This window comes from Syngnathus typhle, linkage group LG14 (genome assembly GCF_033458585.1).
Source record: "Syngnathus typhle isolate RoL2023-S1 ecotype Sweden linkage group LG14, RoL_Styp_1.0, whole genome shotgun sequence".
NCBI classification, from domain to species: Eukaryota; Metazoa; Chordata; class Actinopteri; order Syngnathiformes; family Syngnathidae; genus Syngnathus; species Syngnathus typhle.
In genome coordinates, this window is record NC_083751.1 from 1,859,838 (window position 1) to 1,880,547 (window position 20,710).

At 42.5% G+C, this 20,710-nt stretch overlaps 1 protein-coding gene across 3 annotated transcripts; it reads left to right on the top strand.

The window, feature by feature from the left end:
* The first annotated feature begins 479 nt into the window (after positions 1-479).
* LOC133167332 (microtubule-associated serine/threonine-protein kinase 3-like) lies at positions 480-20,710 on the top strand. 3 transcript variants are annotated; one of them, XM_061298067.1, is made up of 28 exons: positions 480-1,960; positions 3,347-3,436; positions 6,901-6,989; positions 7,990-8,062; positions 9,310-9,330; positions 9,467-9,545; positions 10,374-10,531; positions 12,312-12,387; positions 12,598-12,807; positions 13,047-13,148; positions 13,241-13,373; positions 13,647-13,702; positions 13,884-13,975; positions 14,123-14,331; positions 14,398-14,536; positions 14,604-14,736; positions 14,806-14,971; positions 15,272-15,373; positions 15,468-15,590; positions 15,697-15,809; positions 16,080-16,246; positions 16,389-16,510; positions 16,583-16,783; positions 16,843-17,069; positions 17,149-17,271; positions 17,364-17,500; positions 17,681-17,865; positions 17,937-20,710. In XM_061298067.1, the coding sequence occupies exons 1-28, from the start codon at positions 1,914-1,916 to the stop codon at positions 18,959-18,961; spliced, it is 4,398 nt and encodes a 1,465-aa protein (XP_061154051.1). In that variant the 5' UTR covers positions 480-1,913; the 3' UTR covers positions 18,962-20,710. The 3 variants fall into 3 exon arrangements, with proteins under 3 accessions (XP_061154051.1, XP_061154053.1, XP_061154052.1); XM_061298069.1 differs by lacking the exon at positions 9,310-9,330 and having other exon boundaries at positions 482-1,960; positions 7,993-8,062; XM_061298068.1 differs by lacking the exons at positions 480-1,960; positions 3,347-3,436 and adding an exon at positions 4,748-5,302.

The following is a 20,710-nucleotide window of genomic DNA, read 5'->3' on the forward strand; positions in this document are numbered from 1 at the left end:
TGCTTGACGGAAAAGATGAGCTAAGCGTGCAAGGCTGATGAGAGGAGCAGGAAAGCCCTTGTTGCCATGGTAACGCTCTTATTAAAAGCTCTTCCGACAAAACAATTACCCAGCGGAATGGGAACCCTTTCACCGCCACTGTACACTGGGATCTTTTTTTTACTTTACATATAAAATGGAAAAAAGGTCTTAATAGCCCCTTTGGTGGGCTGTGATTCCGATTTCATCACTCCCAATCCCCAACATGAATCTCATCTCCAGCGAGGGAGCTCACAATAATTCCAATAGCGTAGCGAGGACACCGTTTCCTCCATCTCTGCTTTATTATTAGTGTAGCAAGGGAATCCTTTTCCCTGATTAGTCCTTGAACACAATCTTACAATATAAATCAATGCTATTTTGTGAGTTAGTATATTATTTAAGCGGAAACATGCACATTTTTTATGATTTAAAACAATTCCTATAAAAAAATAAAAAATACACAATGAATAAAGTGCTACAGTAAAATTAATATTCACTTGCTGGTACCGGAATAAGAACAAAATGGGCTTCCTGCATTCGACAAGACGTGCACATGGAGTGTCAAAGCAACAAAGCGAGGCTGAAGTAACTTGAGTGTCAGAGAGTGTGAAATGTCTTTTCACTCTGGCTCATGACCTAGCAACCTGGCAAACCATCAGCAGCTCCCTAGCAACCACCGAGACTCTGCAGTCATCTCTGTCACTGGTTGCCGTTGGAGACATTCGGTGGAGCCCCTCCAACCTCATCCCACCATCCCCATTGAGATCAAGTAGCAGCCCTGAAATAAGCACAGCAAATTGATATTCAGGCATCAGCACAACAATGGACAGGACGATGGAAATGCAGCAGTGGGTGAGGTGACCTACCAAATTCAGATGGCAATCGAACTCTTAAGCCTGTAGCTCACTGAGCAGCGAAAGTTGCATACGATGCGATTTCTTTTTTTTATCAGGGTTTGTTGAATGTTGCAAACATTGTTTTTCTTGCCTTCAAAATGTTCCCATGTTTGAATGTTCTTTGAGATAGTCAAAAAAAAGTTTGCAAGCTTTTAGGAACCCTAACATTTCATATGCACACAAATACCGTAATTTTCGGACTATAAGTCGCGTTTTTTTTCATAGTTTGGGTGTGGGGGGCGACTTATACTCAGGAGCGACTTATATACATATATATGGTTTTTTTCACTTTTTTGGGCATTTTATGGCTGGTGCGATTTATACTCCGGTGCGATTTATAGTCCGATAATTACGGTACTCAAAGTTTATAGATTGAGATGTATTACCGTAATTTTCGGACTATAAGTCGCGTTTTTTTTCATAGTTTGGGTGGGGGGGGGCGACTTATACTCAGGAGCAACTTATATACATATATATGTTTTTTTTCTCACTTTTTTGGGCATTTTATGGCTGGTGCGACTTCCAGTCCAAAAATGACGGTAGTTAACAATTCCGATATCTGCTGAACGTCTGCAGAAAGCCCAACCAGCTGCAAATGACATCATTTTCCCCCACTTGTGACTGACACCCACCGCCCAAATTGATTCCGTCTCCGCCAATAGACTGCGAAGCTCACTTCCTCCCCCCCCCTGTTGCCCTCCCACCAGTCAGTCACATGGAGGTGAACGCTGACCCGTCTCTCACTCTCTGCTGCTTGAGTTGCGAGCAACACACATTCTCCGTTGCTTCCTGCACACACAAACGAGAGGAATTACTCTTGAGCAACGACACTGTTGTCTAAGCGACTATATTTAGACCTGCGGAGAATGTTGCGATGAGTGTTCCGAACTTGATTCGGGCGGCGGAGAGCGTGCGTCGTGCCGCACCGCCCTGAGAGAGAAGAGAAGAGCAGAGTGGAGAGGAGAGCAGAGGAGCCGCCTCTTGAGTCCGGCAAACATGAAGTCCAGACGGGATAAACTCAAGATCCCCTCATTGACTCTGGAGTAAGTAACCTTATTTTTTCCAGCCTTGCAAAAGTTGTAGACGGAAATATTGTCTTGCAAATGTTTTGGGGGAAGTCACACCAAAGTGGAGCTACAATAATAATCCAAACTCGCTTCGAATATTGTGTATATTATATTATATGCATAAAATCAAGTGAAAATACAAAACTAAACTAAAAGCTCAGGAATCACAAATGACGTCATCAGATGAAATGAAAACAAAGGCTTCCACTCTACGTACATATTAAGCTGATGTGTTGATTTTGCATTTTATGGGAGTTTTGAAAGGATTGTGGATTTTTAGTCATAGACTCTTCTACTACTCCAACCTAAATTTTGGAAATGGGAAATTTTCCACCATTGTGTTTTGTCCACATTCCAGTGCTTTGTTTTCTCACTCTTGCATTCCTGCATGAATCACGCATCATCTCAAAACAAAGCCCCCCTCCCACCCGTTATAGCATCTATTGGGAAGTGAGTGGGGGTTGGGGAGCGGGGGATGTTTGGGGGTACCTGCTGCCTACTAGATGCTGATCCATAAGACGTAGGAGCGCGGGAATGATCTCAGCTGAGCATTCGCCATTTGTTTTTAACAGCGTTAGGATGATCACAGATGACTAACAGAAGTTTCAATTGTTTTGCGTGCACCTTTTCCGGCACCAACCTTGAGTTGAGAAACGGCCAGAACTTGTGACACTGCCGTCACGAGTTAAACTTCCTCAAAGAAATGAACGTCACTATCATCACGTCATTATAGCTCAGCCTTTAGAATAACAATTAAGTCTTTGCAAATCTCAACATCCTCTGTGAATTACTAGGAGAACATGTTCATCAATAGCTGCACTGGAGAGCCCAAAGCACATTGCTGGGCAGATCGTTAGGAAAGCAGCAGCGGGGTCAGTGTCAGGGTGATGCCTGCCGCTGGCTGGCTGAGCTGGCATATTTCAAGGCCAAAAAAAAAAAAAAATGATGGGATGTGTGGTGTGATGCTAGTTGTGATGGGATGTGTGGTGTGATGCCAGTTGAATGTCATAAAGGGAATGTTGCACCATCAAAGTTTGCATCAGATGATTGCTCAAGCTTTGGTCGATGACACTTTGTGCTGGGTGCGTTGCCATAGCGATGGATTGGGACACTGGTGGGAAAAGAAAAGACAGCAGATTTGAAAAAGAAAAAGGTAAGAAGAGCTGCGTTGAGTTTTGTTGGACCGACTTATTAACTTTAAGCAAGTGGGGGACGGCCTAATTATTGGTGAAGATGCAATGGGGGGGAGGGGGGGAGTTTGCTTTTTGGTGTCTGCTGCATGCACCACATGCATGGATCTGCACAATATGTAATTGGAACTACAGTATACTAATATCTGTGCACCATTTTCTTGCCTTTCAGTTTGTCACCCACCTATCAGAGTCCCACTCTTCTGAGTCCATGCAGCCCCTGCAGCCCTTGCAGCCCTTTGCAAACCCTTCACCCCTGGAGGTAAGTTGACCATATTGAATTCATGACAAGCCTTTGTCTAAAAAGTGTCTATTTTCCACCCGCAATGATTTAACAAAGCACCACAAAATGCATTTTAAGAAGCTCCTCTTTTTACCAGTTAAGCTCCATTCGTTATTAGTTGTGTCTAAGTCTGCGGGTTGCTTGGCAACCATGATGGGTGCTCTGGAGGAAGGCAACACCGCAAACAGAGGTTTGCAGCCAACATGTTTCTGGATAGGAGAGCAACGCTTGACAATCTCGCCACATATATATTTTTTAAGCCAGTTTTGCATAATCTTATGAGTCATTTCAGATTGCTCATTTGTTGTGGATCCTCCAAATCACATCCAACCTGCTGTGCTTTGCTATTTACATTTTCTCTTTGTCAAATTTGAACGTGGGGAAAAGCCCTTGTTAGATGAATTTTCTATCACCTGGCATCGCTGTGTTTTATCGGTTTGCACGTTTGCCTCGCAAAAAAAAAATATATATATAAAATAACAGGCGACTCCGGATTGTCCATAGCTGTGAGTGTGTTGTTTGTACTATGGACTCTGTAATTGACTGGTGATCAGTGCACTCAGCAACTTGATTGTGCAGTCACAATTGAGACAGTGAGGTGTGCACAGCTCCCAATAGGTCGGTAATATCATTATCTGCTAATAGAGAGCCACCATAGTCGGGATTAAAGATGGCTTTTCTTTTAACTTTGTAATCATGGACATACTGTTGTTTCATTTATGCTCTTTTCTTTTCAAAGCTTATTCCCACGCACGCACCCACAATTTACACACATAAACTGTGAGCCCTAACGCAACCAAAATTCTGTGTTTGCATTATCTCACTCATTTGCATATGCATCTCACTCAATGCACACCCACGTGGGAAAGAATTACTGAACCAAATAGTGCATCGTTTTTCTCCCAGCAAATGAAAACGTCATTGTGGTTTACAGTTAGTTTCATTTCCACTGACTGTAGAACAACACTTTTTTTTTTTAATTGAAGTAGATAAATGATTTGTCATTTTTCGCATTAACCTATAAAACCAAAATATTTACGTATAATGAATCTAATATTGTTTATTTTAATCCAGATTAATTCATGGCTTGTGTTTGTTAAATAAAAATATTGCAAGATTACTTTGTAAAAAAATAAAAAAAACATATTAAATCGCGATTAGGATAAAATCAACCCAAATAAACCATCGTAAACAATTTTAGGGCGGGAGTAGGGTTTCGCTTTTCGCGAGGTCACCTCCCCCGAGACGGACAAGTATATTTTAGACTACCACCCTTTTCTAAAACATACTTTTAAAGAATACACCACATATTCATCTCTGTTTACTTTCTGCTGTGTCTGAAATCGTTTGAATTTTCACCATGAAGTTAGTTTGCGCTTGACGTCAGTCATTTGTTATGCTATCAAATATTGTAGCAGCAGTCGGAGCCCGAGTAACCGAGCAGCACTTGAACGCAACACCAGACTCCAGGTTACCCACACACACACACACACGGAATACACACGATCAACCTTCTGCACGGTGGTCTACGTTGTCCAGCAAATCCACCGTCAAAGGTTTAATATTTCGGGAACAATATTGCAGCCCGACAGCGAAGCAGAACATGGAAGGATCGTCGAACTCCTTTTGAATCATACTGCACGCGGTAGACGTAATCGGCATTGAATACAAAAGGGCTGGAGCTGCTGAAAGAGAAAGACGATGATCGTGAGAGCACAAGAGAACCTCCAATTCTGACCAAAAAAAAAAACTTTGAAGGTTATGAAAAAGAATGTCGGACCCAAGTCAACCGGGCCAGAACAAGTCCCATTTTGTTCCTGACGCCTTGCTGAAGCGCTCAAAAAGGTTAGTTCACTAGAGTTGGGAATTTAGATGTTAAACTCGAAATAGTTTTACACTCGGCTCGTTGGCTGTGATGTTGTTTTGGAGAGCTACGTCCAAAATTATTATTTTTATGATTGGTTATTTATTGCCTGTGCCTTGATATGAATTAAATGCTGAGCTAAATGCTCGAACGTTAATCCCACGTTTGGGGGGGACGTGAGCTTTTGTCTGGGATGGAGCTTTTTTTTTTTTTTTTTAATACTAATGCGCTGTAAAATTTGACACTTAGTTGGTTTAACGTTGCAACAGCTCAACAATACGTCAAGCCAAATTAAGGCCGACTAAAAGGTAGGCTGCAGTTTGCGTGGACGTTGGGCAATATAAACAAAAACGATGCGGGTTGTCTACAATAGTTATTGTATTGTTTGGTGTTAAAAACCCATACAACTCAAAACTTCCTGCCCTTAATAACGATCTAGTCATTGTATGTGTTTGACAGTACGTCACTTTGTTTACCGACAATTAAAAAAATATATATATAGTACAGTATTGTGGGAGTCATTTGGTTTCCTATAGGATTATTATTGGACCAAGTTTCCAGATGGTTAAAAGTCAATGTCAGGCTGAAGTGCATTATTTTAAGTGCGGTCTTGAAAAACCAACTTTTTTTTTTTTTTAACTTTTTTGTGGTGACTATATTTCATCTGTTTCAAGTCTTGCTGCACCACAATATTGTTCATCCCAGTGAAACATCTGCTCATGGTGACGTTTATGGTCCAAGTTGGCCCCCTTCCTTTTAGGCCTGGGGGATTATATCATTCCCACCCTGTAAAACCGACACACAAATCAGTCTTGGACATCTGCAATTCAAGATGGGCCTGCTGCTATCGTTGCAACCCACCCACTCCCATCAGCCTTGAGTCTGTTGACAGGAGGTTCTTTGTATTTTGGCTCTCATTAGATCTCCCTCCTACTCTCTAAGGCCATAGTAGTCGTCGTGTGTTATGAATCTGCCTGCAGATTAAAGTTATATAAACGTGCCTCCAGCCCAAGCGGATCTGCTCCAAGGGTGAAATAATCTCATGGGTTGGTTTAAGTAAAAAAAAAAAAAAAAATCTCCCCAAGTTCTTGGAAACTGGATAGTGGGAAGTGTTAGATTGTCTGATGGTATCAAAACTCAAAAGCGGTGCACCAGAAATATGCTCACATTGTATTTACATAAAACTGGGGCAACAAAATATTTTTATTTAAATTGATGATAAAAAAAACATCATCCAGCATTCCACATCTGGTTAAAATGTTATTTGATGTTATTACGACTAACTGGGTGTCCTGCCAAAGAGCAGAGCTTAATGGATTGCGGCTACTTCCGAGGTCAGATCTTGTTAATCCATGCGGTGTCATTACTCTCATTCCGCTTTTATACTACAGCTGTATAAAGTTTACACATAACCTTGCATAAGAATCGTATTGGCGGAAAACCAAGGCCGACATGATGACACAAAGCTTTCAGCGCTACGCAAGGTTGTCTCGGAGCGTCTCGATATTGTACGGGCTGTCCGCAATTTCAAACACGGTCATTCTTCTTTGTGATCAACGTTCATTTGTTTGTGCTGCAGCTGTCGCAACAACAACAGGAAGAGTCTCTGTGTCGGATCGCCATCACCCACTTTGTCCCGACCCCTCTCCCCCCTCTCGGTCCATACAGGTATGTTGTATTTTTTTTTTTAGGACTATCTGTAAGCAACAGCAAGCGACCAATCGCAGAAGGATTCGATGTGTTGGGCGAAGCAGGTGTTTTGTTGCTGAACCAGCCCGATTCCATTTTTCGTAATTTGAGCTCAGAAGGCTTCCATGACTGATCTCCGCTGCTCAACACGTTGGCAGCCAAACTATTCAAGTACATTTTGATACACACTCCAGAAACGAGCACGGGCTCCCGTTTCACCCCGCGAAAGATCTTGTTTCCTTTCTTAAAGGTGACCGAGGTCTTGTCTTGCGTTATGTTACATTGGATCCCCCGATGGCTTCCCAACATGTGTCCTCACGAGGAGAAATGCAAAGTCCAAGAATTCATTCATTTTCCCAATTTTCATATATCGACATGTACAGCAGCTTTGTTTTCTCTTCATTCCGAAGCCGTGCCCAGACGTTGGACGGTAGCATTTTGAAAATCATCATAATTACATTCCCGTAACGGAAAAACACGGTTCGTTTGGAGTATGACGATAATTTTGGGGCGGCTGCTTTCTGAGTCAACGATATTGTTGACATTCTGCTCAACGCAGCGAAGCAGCTGCACTCGCTTTAAAGTCTGGCTGGCGAGTCGAGGCTTCCTCGTGCCAGCAGTGTGCCGATGTGCAATCTCTTGAGGATTATCTCACGACGGAGCGCAATCACTTTCTAATCGCCTTCATCTCGCAGACTCCAAATGATGCTCAACGCTCAGTCTGCTGTGTCTGAAAGGCAAATTACAGCTATTCTTAAATTGCTGCTGGAACGTTTGGCAAAGTTGGAGCGTATCATTCCGAGGAGCTTGTTGCCGTAGCGATTTGAGCCTCTGTACATAAACATGAAGTCATCTCATGAAAAACCACCATGTGGTCATTTGCGGTATCTTTAGATTTCCTTTCATGCTTCCTCCATGTGGGCTTATTAATAAAGGTGCAAATACAACTTTGAGTAAGTTGAAATCTTTCTTCATTCAGCAGCGAGCAGCCCGCTGGACAGCCCTCGAAATGTGGCGACCGGTGCCTGCGTCAACTTTCCGTTTGCCCGAAGGTATGTCCGCACTGCTTATGTGAAGTCGTAAATATCTGCTTCATGGCTTTCAGCAATTTTGATTGGTGCATTGAACTGTAAAAAAATAGAATTATAATTTAATTCATTTAGTCATTTAATTCATTATAATTTTTAGATTTTTTTTTTGTCCACGGTTCACGCATTCTTTGCCTACTGCAAGGCTGCATATTTTTAAAGAGAACAATTTTTTTTTTCTCCAATTTCAAAATTACAATAAGCGTCATGACACGACATGTCTCTCGGTGTCTGCAAAGTGATGGCGGGTGGCCATGTCTCCTCGAGCACGCAGTGCCTTTCCATCTGCCACGTCTTCCAGGCGAGGAGAAATGTGTTGCCGTTGGAAAGTCGCTCGCACAGCATTCAAGCCAGTTCCTATGGCAACAAGCATGTGTAGCCTACAAGTGAAGCTAAAAGTGGGATGGCACCGGAGGAGTTTTAAGATCAGTCCATTTCAAACCAGTTGACTTCAACCAAAACATCAAATCAAGTGCTGGCCTTTGATAGGAATGGGACAAATACATACTTTTTTTCGGTCTATTATATATATACACTACCGTTCAAAAGTTTGGGGTCACAAAATTGTTTGGGTGACCCCAAACGTTTGAACGGTAGTGTATATATTTATTTAGATAATTATTTATAGATTATATGTATAATCTTCTGTGTAAAAAATCTTATAATATATATGTATACTTATATTCATAGATTATATATAATCTTTTACAAATACAAGATATAATTTATAATATTTAATTCATAATATTTATTATAATAATATTTACACTACCGTTCAAAAGTTCCGGGTCACCCAAACAATTTTGTGACCCCAAACCTTTGAAGGGTAGTGTATACTTATATTTTGCATAAACCTGTAATGTTATTTTCTGTCGTGTTGCATGGCGAGTTAGTGTACAAGTCAAATATTGTGACAGTTCCCCTTATTTTGTCTCGTCTTTCCTCTTTCCACTCTTGTCGTTAAACCAAACTAGAGCAGAAACACAATCTTTGAGCTATTTTTTATTTTTTTGCCATGGCAATTTGTTCCTGTTTGCTTCCTGAGAAGAATTTTAGTATGTGGACAAATGCAAAGTGGCAAGGATGGCAACATTGTCAAGATGAATTCCTCAGCTGAATGCCAGAGGTCACAGGATCATTTGCATTGGTCTGCAGTCTCACTAAAACTTTTTTTTTTTCTTCTTCCTTTCTTTCCTCTGCTTTCCTCTCAGTCACTTGGCTCGTGCCGACAGGTACCTTATTTTTCTTGCGGGGTAGCCAGTCTCTAATTTTTTTTATTCACCGACCAGCACATTATCAATATTAAAAAAAAACCAAAATGTGATATAACATGCAAATGCTAAAGACTGGGTTAATGTGCCGTTTCAGAGCTGAGGGCCGTCGATGGTCTCTGGCATCGCTCCCCTCGTCAGGTTATGGAACCAACCCGCCGAGCTCAACCGTTTCCGTAAGTAACCCGCAAAAGATGTCAGTTGATTGACGCGTCGGTTGATGCCGACAGCACGGGAGAGCAAATGGCGAGTTGATAAGCGGCTAATTGTTTTCTAGCGTCGTCTGCTTCAATGAGTCATTGAGAGAGTTTGTTGAACACAGTTAAGAGGTAACAGGCACAATTTGTGTGGAACGGACACTTTGTGCATGTGGATTAAGTTGAGCGTGGTGTGTTTCTTACAACACAGTTAACACAGTACTCAAATAAAAAGAATTGGAAAAAAAATGATAACAAATAAAATATAAAACACAGTAAACTAAAATACTAATAATTGAAAAAAATAATATACATTTTAAAAATATAATAAAATAGATATATAAAACCAGACACTGAGATTTTAAAGCAAATTAAATATGAGAGGTTTTTTTTTTTTTGGGTGGTATTTGAATGATGACAAGTCAGGATAAGGCCTTAATTGTTTTATCTGGATGATTTCACAGTCTGTGCATCCCTAACATGTGCTTCTATAATAAGGATGAGACCCGGGCACAGACCTAAAGGTCAGTGTGGACAATAATCAGTGAGTCTCTTTATAATGTGGATTTAGAAAAAGACTTGACTCCCTTTTCCATGACGTTCCTATCCAGTGGGATTATCTGCCATTTGGAGTTCCCCGCAATATTGTTTTAACTTGATGTTAGCCTAACTTTTCTGAACACACGCTTGTGGTTTTCAGTGCATTTCCTTGCTCAGAGAAAAATGGCACTGAAGTCTTTTACGCAACGTTAACAGTATTCTCATTTTTCCATGAGATTCATTTGAGCTCTCTTGTGTCCGCCGCAGTCTTCGTCATCCTCCCAGGAGCGCCTCCATCAGCTTCCCTACCAGCCGACCCAAGATGAGCTGCACTTCCTTTTCAAACACTTCCGCAGCACCGACAGTATAACCGACGAGGATGGCCGCCCCACGACCGTCATGCGTCCTCGCTCTCGGAGTCTGAGGTAGCCAGCCATCGAAATTACTGAGCGCCGATCGAAAAAGATAATCCGATCATAAAATGGAGCAAAATATATTTTATTTTTTTGTTTAATTTAAAAAGGGACAGTGTGTATTTAGAATAATAATAAAAAATATATCATTTAAAATAATAACAAAATAAAAATGTGCATAATACATAAAAATATCAGTTGATCTGGACGATCAAATCTGTGTAGTCTAATGACTAACAGAGCGTGTGAATGCAAGGGCTTGGTGCTACTACATGATTGTACAACCAGATGAGCCAGATTGTTGCTTCTCAACTCTTTGTTGAACAAATACACAAGCGCACATTGGCTCCCACATCCACGACAGACAAACCAGAACAACATGTGCAAGCATGTTGTAGGCATGCCTCAAACCATTTTAGATTTCTCAGATGCAAGAGAAACTTTGATTTGGAATCACAAATCTTTTGTTGTTGTTTCGTGAAAAATGTCCAATTGTATTGGACGGCAATAACAATATATCAATAATGTTAATATCACACAACACACAAAATAAACATGTAAAGCTTACTTTAATAAGTACAAAACAAAACAGTCAGATAGATCACTAAACTTAAAAAGGTAAAGTTCCATCCATCCATCATCCTCTATTTGGTCCATATATTCGGCTTTTGAGAAGATTTGAGGTTTTTAGGTGCGCCTTATAGTCCGGAAAATACGGTACACGTAAAAAAAACACTTTATATTCTTGAATTTCATTATTAAGAATAATTGAAGTGAAGGCTGTGAATTTTATACAGTATACGCTACCCAACAAAATGATGAATAACTAGTTTTGAAATTAGCAATATTTTAAGACAATTTGTAATTTGAGTATTGACACAAGTTGCGGGCCACATAAAATGATGCGGCGGGCCGTATCTGGCCCCCGGGCCTTGGGTTTGGCACCATGATTTAAGAGGATGTTTCTTGACCAAGATCAATTAATCGGGGTGCTTAATCAGGGTCAGATGGAGAACTGACAGTTTATTTTTTGTGTGTTGGCGCATCATTGCACTGTTTGGATGATGCCTGAACGCTTCTTGTATTCTGGCACCTCGGTGTGCCATGCGTAGGCGTGCTGCCGTGCAGAGTGCCGCAGGGATCCCGCTGCTGAACTGTAGTCGATGGTTGAGGCGGGGGTGGTTTAGGATCGGGGGAGGGATTGCAGCGTGCCGGGCATCTTGTCTGCAACGGCTTTCGCGACAACAAAAAGGAGCACGTTTACCAGCTTTAAAATGGTGGCAGCTTTTTCATACATCCGCTGCCGCTGGTGATTCAATGTTTGGCTTCACATGTAGAACAGATGCATCAAAACCTGACTGTGAAATTCACCGGAACAGCTTGAAAATTCTGCTTTTGACAGTTAATGATTCACAACACGCTGACCTCAAGTCAAAATATTGGATTAGATTAGAATGTTTAGTTTGATAAAAGTGAATAGATTCCAGGCCAGTCGAAGGGAGTCTGGCACGGACGCTGATGGCTCTTACATAATTCCGACGGTGATGTGAGGTTAATGTCACAAAATAAAAAGCATGCTACTTTTGTTTTGATGCTCGGGAAATCCCAATAACGTCCTTCACGTCTCGACTTGAATTAAAAAGACAACACGTCTCGACACAAACTCGTTTTGCCGACTTTGTTCTCGGCGAGTGTTGTATAGTTCAAAGCAATTTTAGATTGTTGTTGAAGTTCCATGGGTCTCTTGAGCTCTTTCACTGTACCAATCCGATATTTTCTTCCATGTTCACAGCCCTGGGCGATCTAGTGTCTCCTTTGACAATGAGATAGTCATGATGAACCATGTGTACAGAGAACGCTTTCCAAAGGTGAGCTCGAAAAAAAAAATATTTGAGCAGAATTTTTACCCCATCTTAAATGGCTTTTATTAGACACAATCATCAATTCATTAGTTCAATTATTCAACACAAACAAATCATATTATGACTACATTCAGTTAATATTGTTGACGTCTATAATCGTCAATGGCACCGAATGAGTTAAAATGATTTTGTTTGGGTGAATTTTCTTTCCTGTAGGCCACAGCCCAGATGGAGGAGAGATTGTTGGAAATTGTTACCCACTGTTCTCCAGACAGCTCCCTCCCGTTGGCCGATGGGGTGTTGGGTTTCATCCAGCACCAGTTGGTCGAGTTGGTCCGTGACTGTTTGGAGAAGTCCCAGAAAGGTCTGGTTACATCTCGCTACTTTGCTGAACTGCAGGAGAAGTTGGAAAAGCTGCTTCATGAGGTGAGAAGAGAGTGTGTAATATAATTCAGAAGACATTTGATTATTTTCAGAATTTTTTTCTCCATAACCAGGTTATTCATTTATAGGTGTTTCTGAAGGAGGAAATATTTTATATGAGTTTAATAATTTTGATTATTCACATGAATTCAAATGATTGAAGTGTTTTTGGTCTCGTTTCATCATTCACTATATAAATAAACTTGACATTTTGCCGTCGCCGCTCCCCTGTTGCTTTCCAGGCCTACGAACGTTCGGAAAGTGAGGAGGTGACTGTCATCATCCATCTGGTTAGGAAAATCCTCATCATAATCTCCAGACCGGCTCGCCTCCTCGAGTGTCTGGTAAGCAGATTTTTTTGTCATTGAAAATCTCTCAGTAATCTCTGAAATTGAACATCAAGCACATTTAAATTTGGTTCTTCTTCTTTTTGCAGGAGTTTGATCCGGAAGAGTTTTACCATTTGCTGGAGGCAGCAGAAGGGCACGCCAAAGTCGGCCAGGGGATCAAATCGGACATCCCTCGATATATCATCAGCCAGCTGGGTTTGACGCGAAATCCTTTAGAGGGTAAAGAATTTCTTTCCCGCAACCTCATTAATGGGCAGAGCAAGGTGTCCTCGGTTTCACTTTTTGCTTTGCGCTTTGATTGGAAGCTTTCTAGGTCTCCAGAATAGCGTGTGAATAGTTCAATAAAAACGTGCGAGTGTTGCTATGGCGATAAGAAAATCATGGTGGGCATTTTCTTAAATAATTGGTACAACGTGGGCCTGAAAGACATCACAAGTAAGGCCCGGTATTTGCCTTAATTTTCCAATTTCTTTTTTTTCTTTTTTTTTTTAGACATGGTGCAACAGTACGATTGCGGTCCCTCGGTGTCTGTTGAGCCCGATGTGGAGGTGACATTTCATCCTGAGTCTTTATTTATTTATTTTTATTATTATTATTATTACATATTATTATACTATGATTTTTTTTTTTACAATTTTCCAGCCTATTTTGTGACCTCACAGGTTAATTTTGCATTCCGATATGTTAGACGTGGGAAAACTAAAGTTAATTTTTCTGCTTTTACTGCAGACTAAAACTCCACAGGCAGTGACCCCAACCCGACGCAAACCTCTTGAGAGTGATTTTGAGACTATTAAACTCATCAGTAATGGGGCTTACGGGTGAGTGGACATTTCCTGTTTATAAAGATCTCGTGGGAGTGGATGATGTCAAAATTTAGTGCACAATTCTTCTCAAGTCAGTGTAAAGTCAAAGAAGTGGCATGGTGGGAAAAGCCTAATGTGAAAAAACTTGTTGTGTTTTGCCAGGGCTGTTTATTTGGTCCGGCACAAGGAAACCCGTCAGCGTTTTGCCATGAAAAAAATCAATCGGCAAAACCTTGTCTTGAGGAACCAGATTCAGCAGGCGTTCGTGGAGAGAGACATCTTGACGTTTGCGGAGAACCCCTTTGTGGTGTCCATGTTCTGTTCTTTCGAGACCAGACGCCACCTCTGCATGGTCATGGAATATGTGGAGGGTAAGACAGATGATAGTTTAAGGTGCAGACTATCAAGAATATATTTTAATTCTTTTTTTTTTTAAGGTGGTGATTGCGCCAACTTGCTGAAGAACATGGGTCCGCTACCTGTGGAAATGACCAGGATGTATTTTGCCGAAACCGTCCTGGCCCTGGAGTATCTTCACAATTACGGCATAGTACACCGAGACCTCAAACCTGACAAGTGAGAAGAAAAATGGAACAGGCTATGGCCAGTCACCATATCAATAAATCATTTTCCTTCCTAACAGTTTGCTGATCACATCCATGGGCCACATCAAATTAACAGATTTTGGCCTATCAAAAATCGGCCTGATGAACATGGCCACCAACCTTTATGAGGGTCACATGGAGAAAGATACAAGAGAGTTTGTTGATAAACAGGTGAGACTGTCAGATATGAAACGGGTTTTTAAGAAAAAAAAAAATGCGCTAAATATTTGGATTGTGCAGGTGTGTGGTACTCCCGAGTACATCGCCCCGGAGGTGATTCTCAGGCAGGGATACGGGAAGCCGGTAGACTGGTGGGCCATGGGGGTCATCCTCTATGAATTTCTGGTCGGCTGCGTACCGTTTTTTGGCGACACTCCGGAGGAGCTGTTTGGCCAAGTTGTCAGCGGTGAGAATATCAAATTTAATTTTCTCCATTTGATGTATTATTTTTTTCAATTCTGTGTTTTTATTTATTTATTTTTTTCATTTAAGAAAAATGTTTTTTGCTTTTCTACAATGGGAAAACAATACTTTAAATTTATTTGTTTGTTTGTTTGTTTGTTTGTTTGTTTGTTTATTTATTTATTTATTTATTTATTTATTTATTTATTTATTTATTTATTTATTTATTTGTTTGTTTGTTTGTTTGTTTGTTTGTTTGTTTGTTTGTTTGTTTGTTTGTTTATTTATTTATTTTTTCCCCCAGATGACATCATTTGGCCTGAAGGAGACGATGCTTTACCGATGGACGCTCAAGACATGATCACCCATCTCCTGAAGCAAAGCCCCCTAGAAAGACTAGGAACCGGTACTCCTCAGTTTACTGCTCCTCGTTACATAAAAGACTGCTGTGAATGTTTTTTTTTTTGCTCAACCACACAAATGTTCATACGTGACCGTAGGCGGGGCCTCTGAGGTCAAACAGCACGGCTTCTTCGTGGGCTTGGACTGGAACGGACTATTACGACAAAAGGCTGAATTCATCCCTCAGCTTGACGCGGAAGATGATACGAGCTACTTTGACAGTAAAGCACTTTTGAGATGATACTTTTTGTAACGCTGTAAAAATAATCCTGTCACTTCAGGATAATCCGTGTGGATATCGGGATTTTATTTTGAATCTCTTTTCAGCTCGTTCCGAGCGCTACCATCATATGGCGTCGGACGAGGATGAGGAAACAAACGATGAAGAGTCTTCACTGGAAATTAGGCAGTTTTCCTCTTGGTCGCATCGTTTCAGCAAGGTAGTGAAGCCAGATCATTGGAGAGATGAACAAACAATTTACCGTAATTTTCGGACTATAAGTCGCACCGTAGTATAAATTGCACCAGCCATAAAATGCCCAAAAAAGTGAAAAAAGTCATATATATGTATATAAGTCGCTCCTGAGTATAAGTCGCCCCCCCACCCAAACTATGAAAAAAAACGCGACTTATAGTCCGAAAATTACGGTATTTATTTGGGGGCTTCAGCAACAAAAGAATTTATATATTTGTGTTGCTTGCTTTTCCAGGTTTACAGCAGCACTGAACATTTAGCTACGCCGTCCAATTTGAGCTTCTCATCTGATCGCAGTCACAGTGAGGAGAAAGAAGACCGCATGGATGCTGGAGGGCTTAGTCCCTTGATAGGTCCAGCAGAGGGCGTCCTGGAGCCCAGACTGCCAGGACGCATGGCCAGGTAGACGCAATCTTGGATATTTAATCCTGTAGTCTATGCTTTGACAAGTCTTTTTGATTTGTTAGATTTTTTTTATTATTTTATTATATTTTTTATATTATATATTTTGTTTCTTATGATATTGTTTATTATTATATTATAGCCTTTGCCCTCGGGCATCACCTAACTCCTCCCAGTCTGAGAGGAGCACCAGTCCGCTGGTGATGAGCAGCACCCACAGCCTGGAGATGACGCCCCGCTTTGCTGTCTCAACAGATGACGAGGGTAATTCCAAACAAACATCTTGAGACCTTCACTTTCTCACCAACTCAACATAACTCATTCTCTTACTCGCAGCCGAGGTTGTCGTTTCCAAACTTCGGAGGATCCGGATCCGCAGCAACAGCACGGGGGCCAAACACTCATCCCCCAAAGAGCCAGCTGGCCCACGACGTTTCGGTAACCAACTGGAGACGCCGGACAGACAGAGGCTTCCGTGTGGAGGCAAAGTTCCCAAGTCCGCCTCCGTTTCAGCTCTGTCGTTAATCATCACCACAGGTAAACTACACAGCGGTGGTGTAACAAGGACCCAGATTTACATCTTCTTTGAATTCCAGATGACTCTCCCGGCGGCCTCCAGCCCAGTCCCATCTCCCCGAGGTCCCTGTCGTCCAACCCCTCCTCTCGTGACTCCTCCCCCAGCCGGGACCTGTCCCTCAGTCCCGGTAGCCTGAAACCGCCCATCATCGTTCACACTTCGGGCAAAAAGTACGGCTTCACAATGCAGGCCATCCGCGTCTACATGGGCGACAGCGATGTCTACACGGTGCATCACATGGTGTCGGTGGGTGGCCCTCAAGACTCGTCCGCCTCCCTGAGAAGAGCTGCGGATTTATAATGGATCTACCATTTGTTTCTAACAGAGCGTGGACGAGGGCAGTCCGGCCTACCAGGCAGGTTTACGTACCGGGGATCTGGTCACTCACCTGAACGGAGAGTCCATCCAAGGCCTGGTTCACACCGAGATGATGGAACTACTGCTGAAGGTAGAATGCACCTTAGATAACGACACTTTGTAATCCAAGGTACGTTGACCTCGCTACATTTTGACAAGATTTGTCGTGCGATGTGATTGCAGAGTGGCAGCAAGGTGGCGCTCCAGACCATAGCGCTTGAGAACACGTCCATCAAAGTTGGTCCAGCACGAAAGACCAAACACAAAGGCAAAATGGCCCGTCGCAGCAAGAGGAGCAGGAGAAGAGATAACTATGATAGGTGAGGTGGAAGCTGTCATTGAATTTTTGGTACCTTTGGTTTGCAGAATGAGTGCGTCTTCATTTGGCTCCAAAAATTTCCATCCAAATCCAAACTGCTCCTCAGTGATGTTCACCCTTAGTAGTAAATCCAATCCATAACTTGTGATGATTAAAAAGGCTTTCCTGGTTTTCCCCGCAGGAGACGCAGCATCTTGAAGAAGTTATCCAAGCAGAGCACGGTGATGCACAGTAGTCGCAGCTTCTCCTCAGGTCTCCACCACTCCGTTTCCTCCAGCGAGAGTCTTCCAGGTTCCCCGACTCACAGCCTCTCTCCGGGCCCCTCCACACCCTGCCGAAGCCCTGCGCCGGACCATCAGGCCTTTGGTACGATTTCAAAAATGCAAAATTTGCCCTTGGCTTATTTTTTTGATGATTTTCATGGGTTTTCTTTTCAGATAACTCTCCTCAGAGCACGTCTCCATCTTCCAGCTCTCCGAGCTCCCCTGCCGCGCATATACGACCCAGCTCCCTCCACGGTTTGGGTTCCAAGCTCAACACGCAGCGTTACACCAAGGTGGGCCGCCGGAAGTCCACCAGCAACATCCCGCCTTCGCCCCTCGCCTGCTCCTCCTCGGCGCAGCCGCTTTCTCCACAGCGCTCGCCTTCACCGTTGCCGGGCTTCGCCAAAACGCTTCACCCCTTCCACGGCAAAGCCCTGTCACCGCCCACCATCGTTCGACACATGGTACGGCCTCGCAGCGCAGAGCCGCCTCGATCTCCCCTCCTCAAGAGGGTCCAGTCGGCCGAGAAGCTGTCTGGAATGTACCACGCCGATAAGAAGTCCTACACCCCCCGCAGGCACACCTTGGAAGTGCCGTTTTATAGCGAAGGGGAGCTGCTCGGTGACTCGGAAGCGGAGGGGGGCTTTAGCGGCTCGCACCAGGGGGTGGACCACTCCAGACTCTGCGGCTACTTGGGCAACCAGAGGATGTGGGACTTGGGGCTGGAGCGATCGGAGCAACTGGTGGTGATGCGTAAGCTCAACCTCTCGGAGCGCCGCGACTCCTTTAAAAAGCAGGAGGCCGTGCAGGAGGTGAGCTTCGACGAACCCGAGGAGAAGCCGAGCGTCACGGCCGGCCCGGCGGGGGTCGGACAAACGGAGAAACAGCCGCCGCAACACAGGACCACTTGGCTGGCCGGGTCGGCAAACAGCGAGGAGGTGGAGCTGCCCACGGTGAGGAGGTTCACCCTCGTGCCCCAGATCGCCGTGCAGGGCTCCACGGAAAGCGAGGAACAGGACGAGTGGGAGCCGTGTTCGGACGGGGAGGAGGACCAACAGGAGCCCGCCGGCGTCACTTCGGCATCTCAGCAGCAGGTGGACCTCCTCCTTCTCAGCCAGGAAGAAGACACGTCAAGTTCTACTCAAGTCGGACAATCGGCTGACGAGGACACGGCAGAAAAAGCACATGCCAAAAAGTGACAGCTCAACCCGCACTGAAGGAAGCGGCAACATTTTACTTGAATTTTCGACTCGACATATTTGTTGGGTGGACCCGTCGATCGTATTTATTACAATTGTAAAGCACGGTGCGTTGTTAAATGGAAAGGAGGGAGGGAAGTTCTCAAAGGTCGGAAGAGCCCAGGCTTAACGTTTCGCACCCTTCAGATGTGCTTATTGACTGGATGTTATTTTGTTTTATTTTTTTATAAATGTTTATATTTTTAAATAAATGGCAGTGGTACCAAGTCATTTGATAATGCTGGGAATTGTTATTGGACCAAAATGCGCAAGAAGTCGTTTTAGAATGGTACTTTGTTCATGCTTCTTTTTTTCTCCATAAACTTTTATCTCAAAATCCAGAACGTGTGTCCACACTGAATAACATAAAATCAATTTATAATGTCCAGTACTCAAAGCCATATTTTTTTATTTGATCAGCTTGTGCATTTCGCAATCGGAAAAGTTTGAATGTATCGTGCGTTGGACGCAACTAACCTTCAACAGCCAAATTGAAGTCCATGTCTTCTTTGCAAATAATTCTTTCTCTATCTTTATTCACACCATCACGTGTGAGCCACCTTAACTTGCTCGTACTTCGTTAACAGTGTATTCAAGTTTACAACATGGGTTGGGGAGTGCAGACAATTTTGTACTTTGAGCAAAATGCGGGAAGGTAAATGGAAATCTGAAGCCACGGCTTGTTTAAAGGCATTTTTCTATTTGATGTATAAATGTTGAATATTTTCATACGGTTTTGAATATGTTTAAGGACGTGAGATGCACAATGGTTGTGATTCAGTGCAGTGGTTCATGTACTGCTTTTAACATCTTCAACACCAAAGCTGATGCACCAGCTTTAAGGAACTTTTTTTTTCTTTCTTCAAGTATCGACACTTACTTTTCCCTGAACACAAATCTTGTGCGTGTGATGGAATTGTTTACAACAAACCTGATATGTACTGTACTGCTCTTTACTCCAAGATGAAACTACCCTTTGTCATACCTTAAATGGAAGTAATTTTGTTTTTTGTAGTTGTAGTTTGATCATTCTTCTCAATTACAGGAAGCTAAATGACTCATGGTCTGTTTACAGGCGCATATAGAACAAGATCAATGTTTTTGTAACGACAAATAGATTTCTGGACTGGAATTATTTTGTGGTTTAAAGTTACAGTATGTGGTGGTAGAAAAGTTTGACACATCTTTAATCAGACCAAAGCTTCAGACATAAAAAGTGCACACTTAACCAACTTGATCAAAAATAAAGATATAACTTGAAGACAAAACTAAAGGTAAGTTAGCTAGTTCAAATCAGTTCCAAAGAAAGCTCATTCTGGAACAGTTTTTACTATAGCAAGATGTTTGTGATATAAAAAAAAAAAAAGGGTGTCTAGTTCTGATTGATATTGAGTTTGTGGAAAACGAATTAAAATGACAAATCTACCTTATTTGCATCTCAGGTGTCTGCCAACAACAGTATGGCACCAATGACCCCAACCAAACTGATATCATGGAAGCAGGAGGTTATCCTCGAGCACATGATCAATTTGGAAATCAAAAGTTGCACACTGTTGTAAATGTGCACGTTTTCTCCTGTGGACTCTTCTGTCCATTGCATGCTGCATGAAACAAGCACATATCCGTAATACTTGATTGCATGGTATATTGGCGGTGTCGCCCAGTACTGTGTATTCTTGTGAAAAATAAAATTTGTATTTCTCTCGACAA

Bases quoted from the DNA above. Each gene is read 5' to 3' on its own strand.
- LOC133167332 (XM_061298067.1), top strand. From the start codon at position 1,914: ATGAAGTCCAGACGGGATAAACTCAAGATCCCCTCATTGACTCTGGA. The intron at 9,546-10,373 runs GTAAGTAACCCG...TGTCCGCCGCAG, and splicing joins CGCCGAGCTCAACCGTTTCC to TCTTCGTCATCCTCCCAGGA. The intron at 13,976-14,122 runs GTGAGTGGACAT...GTGTTTTGCCAG, and splicing joins ATCAGTAATGGGGCTTACGG to GGCTGTTTATTTGGTCCGGC.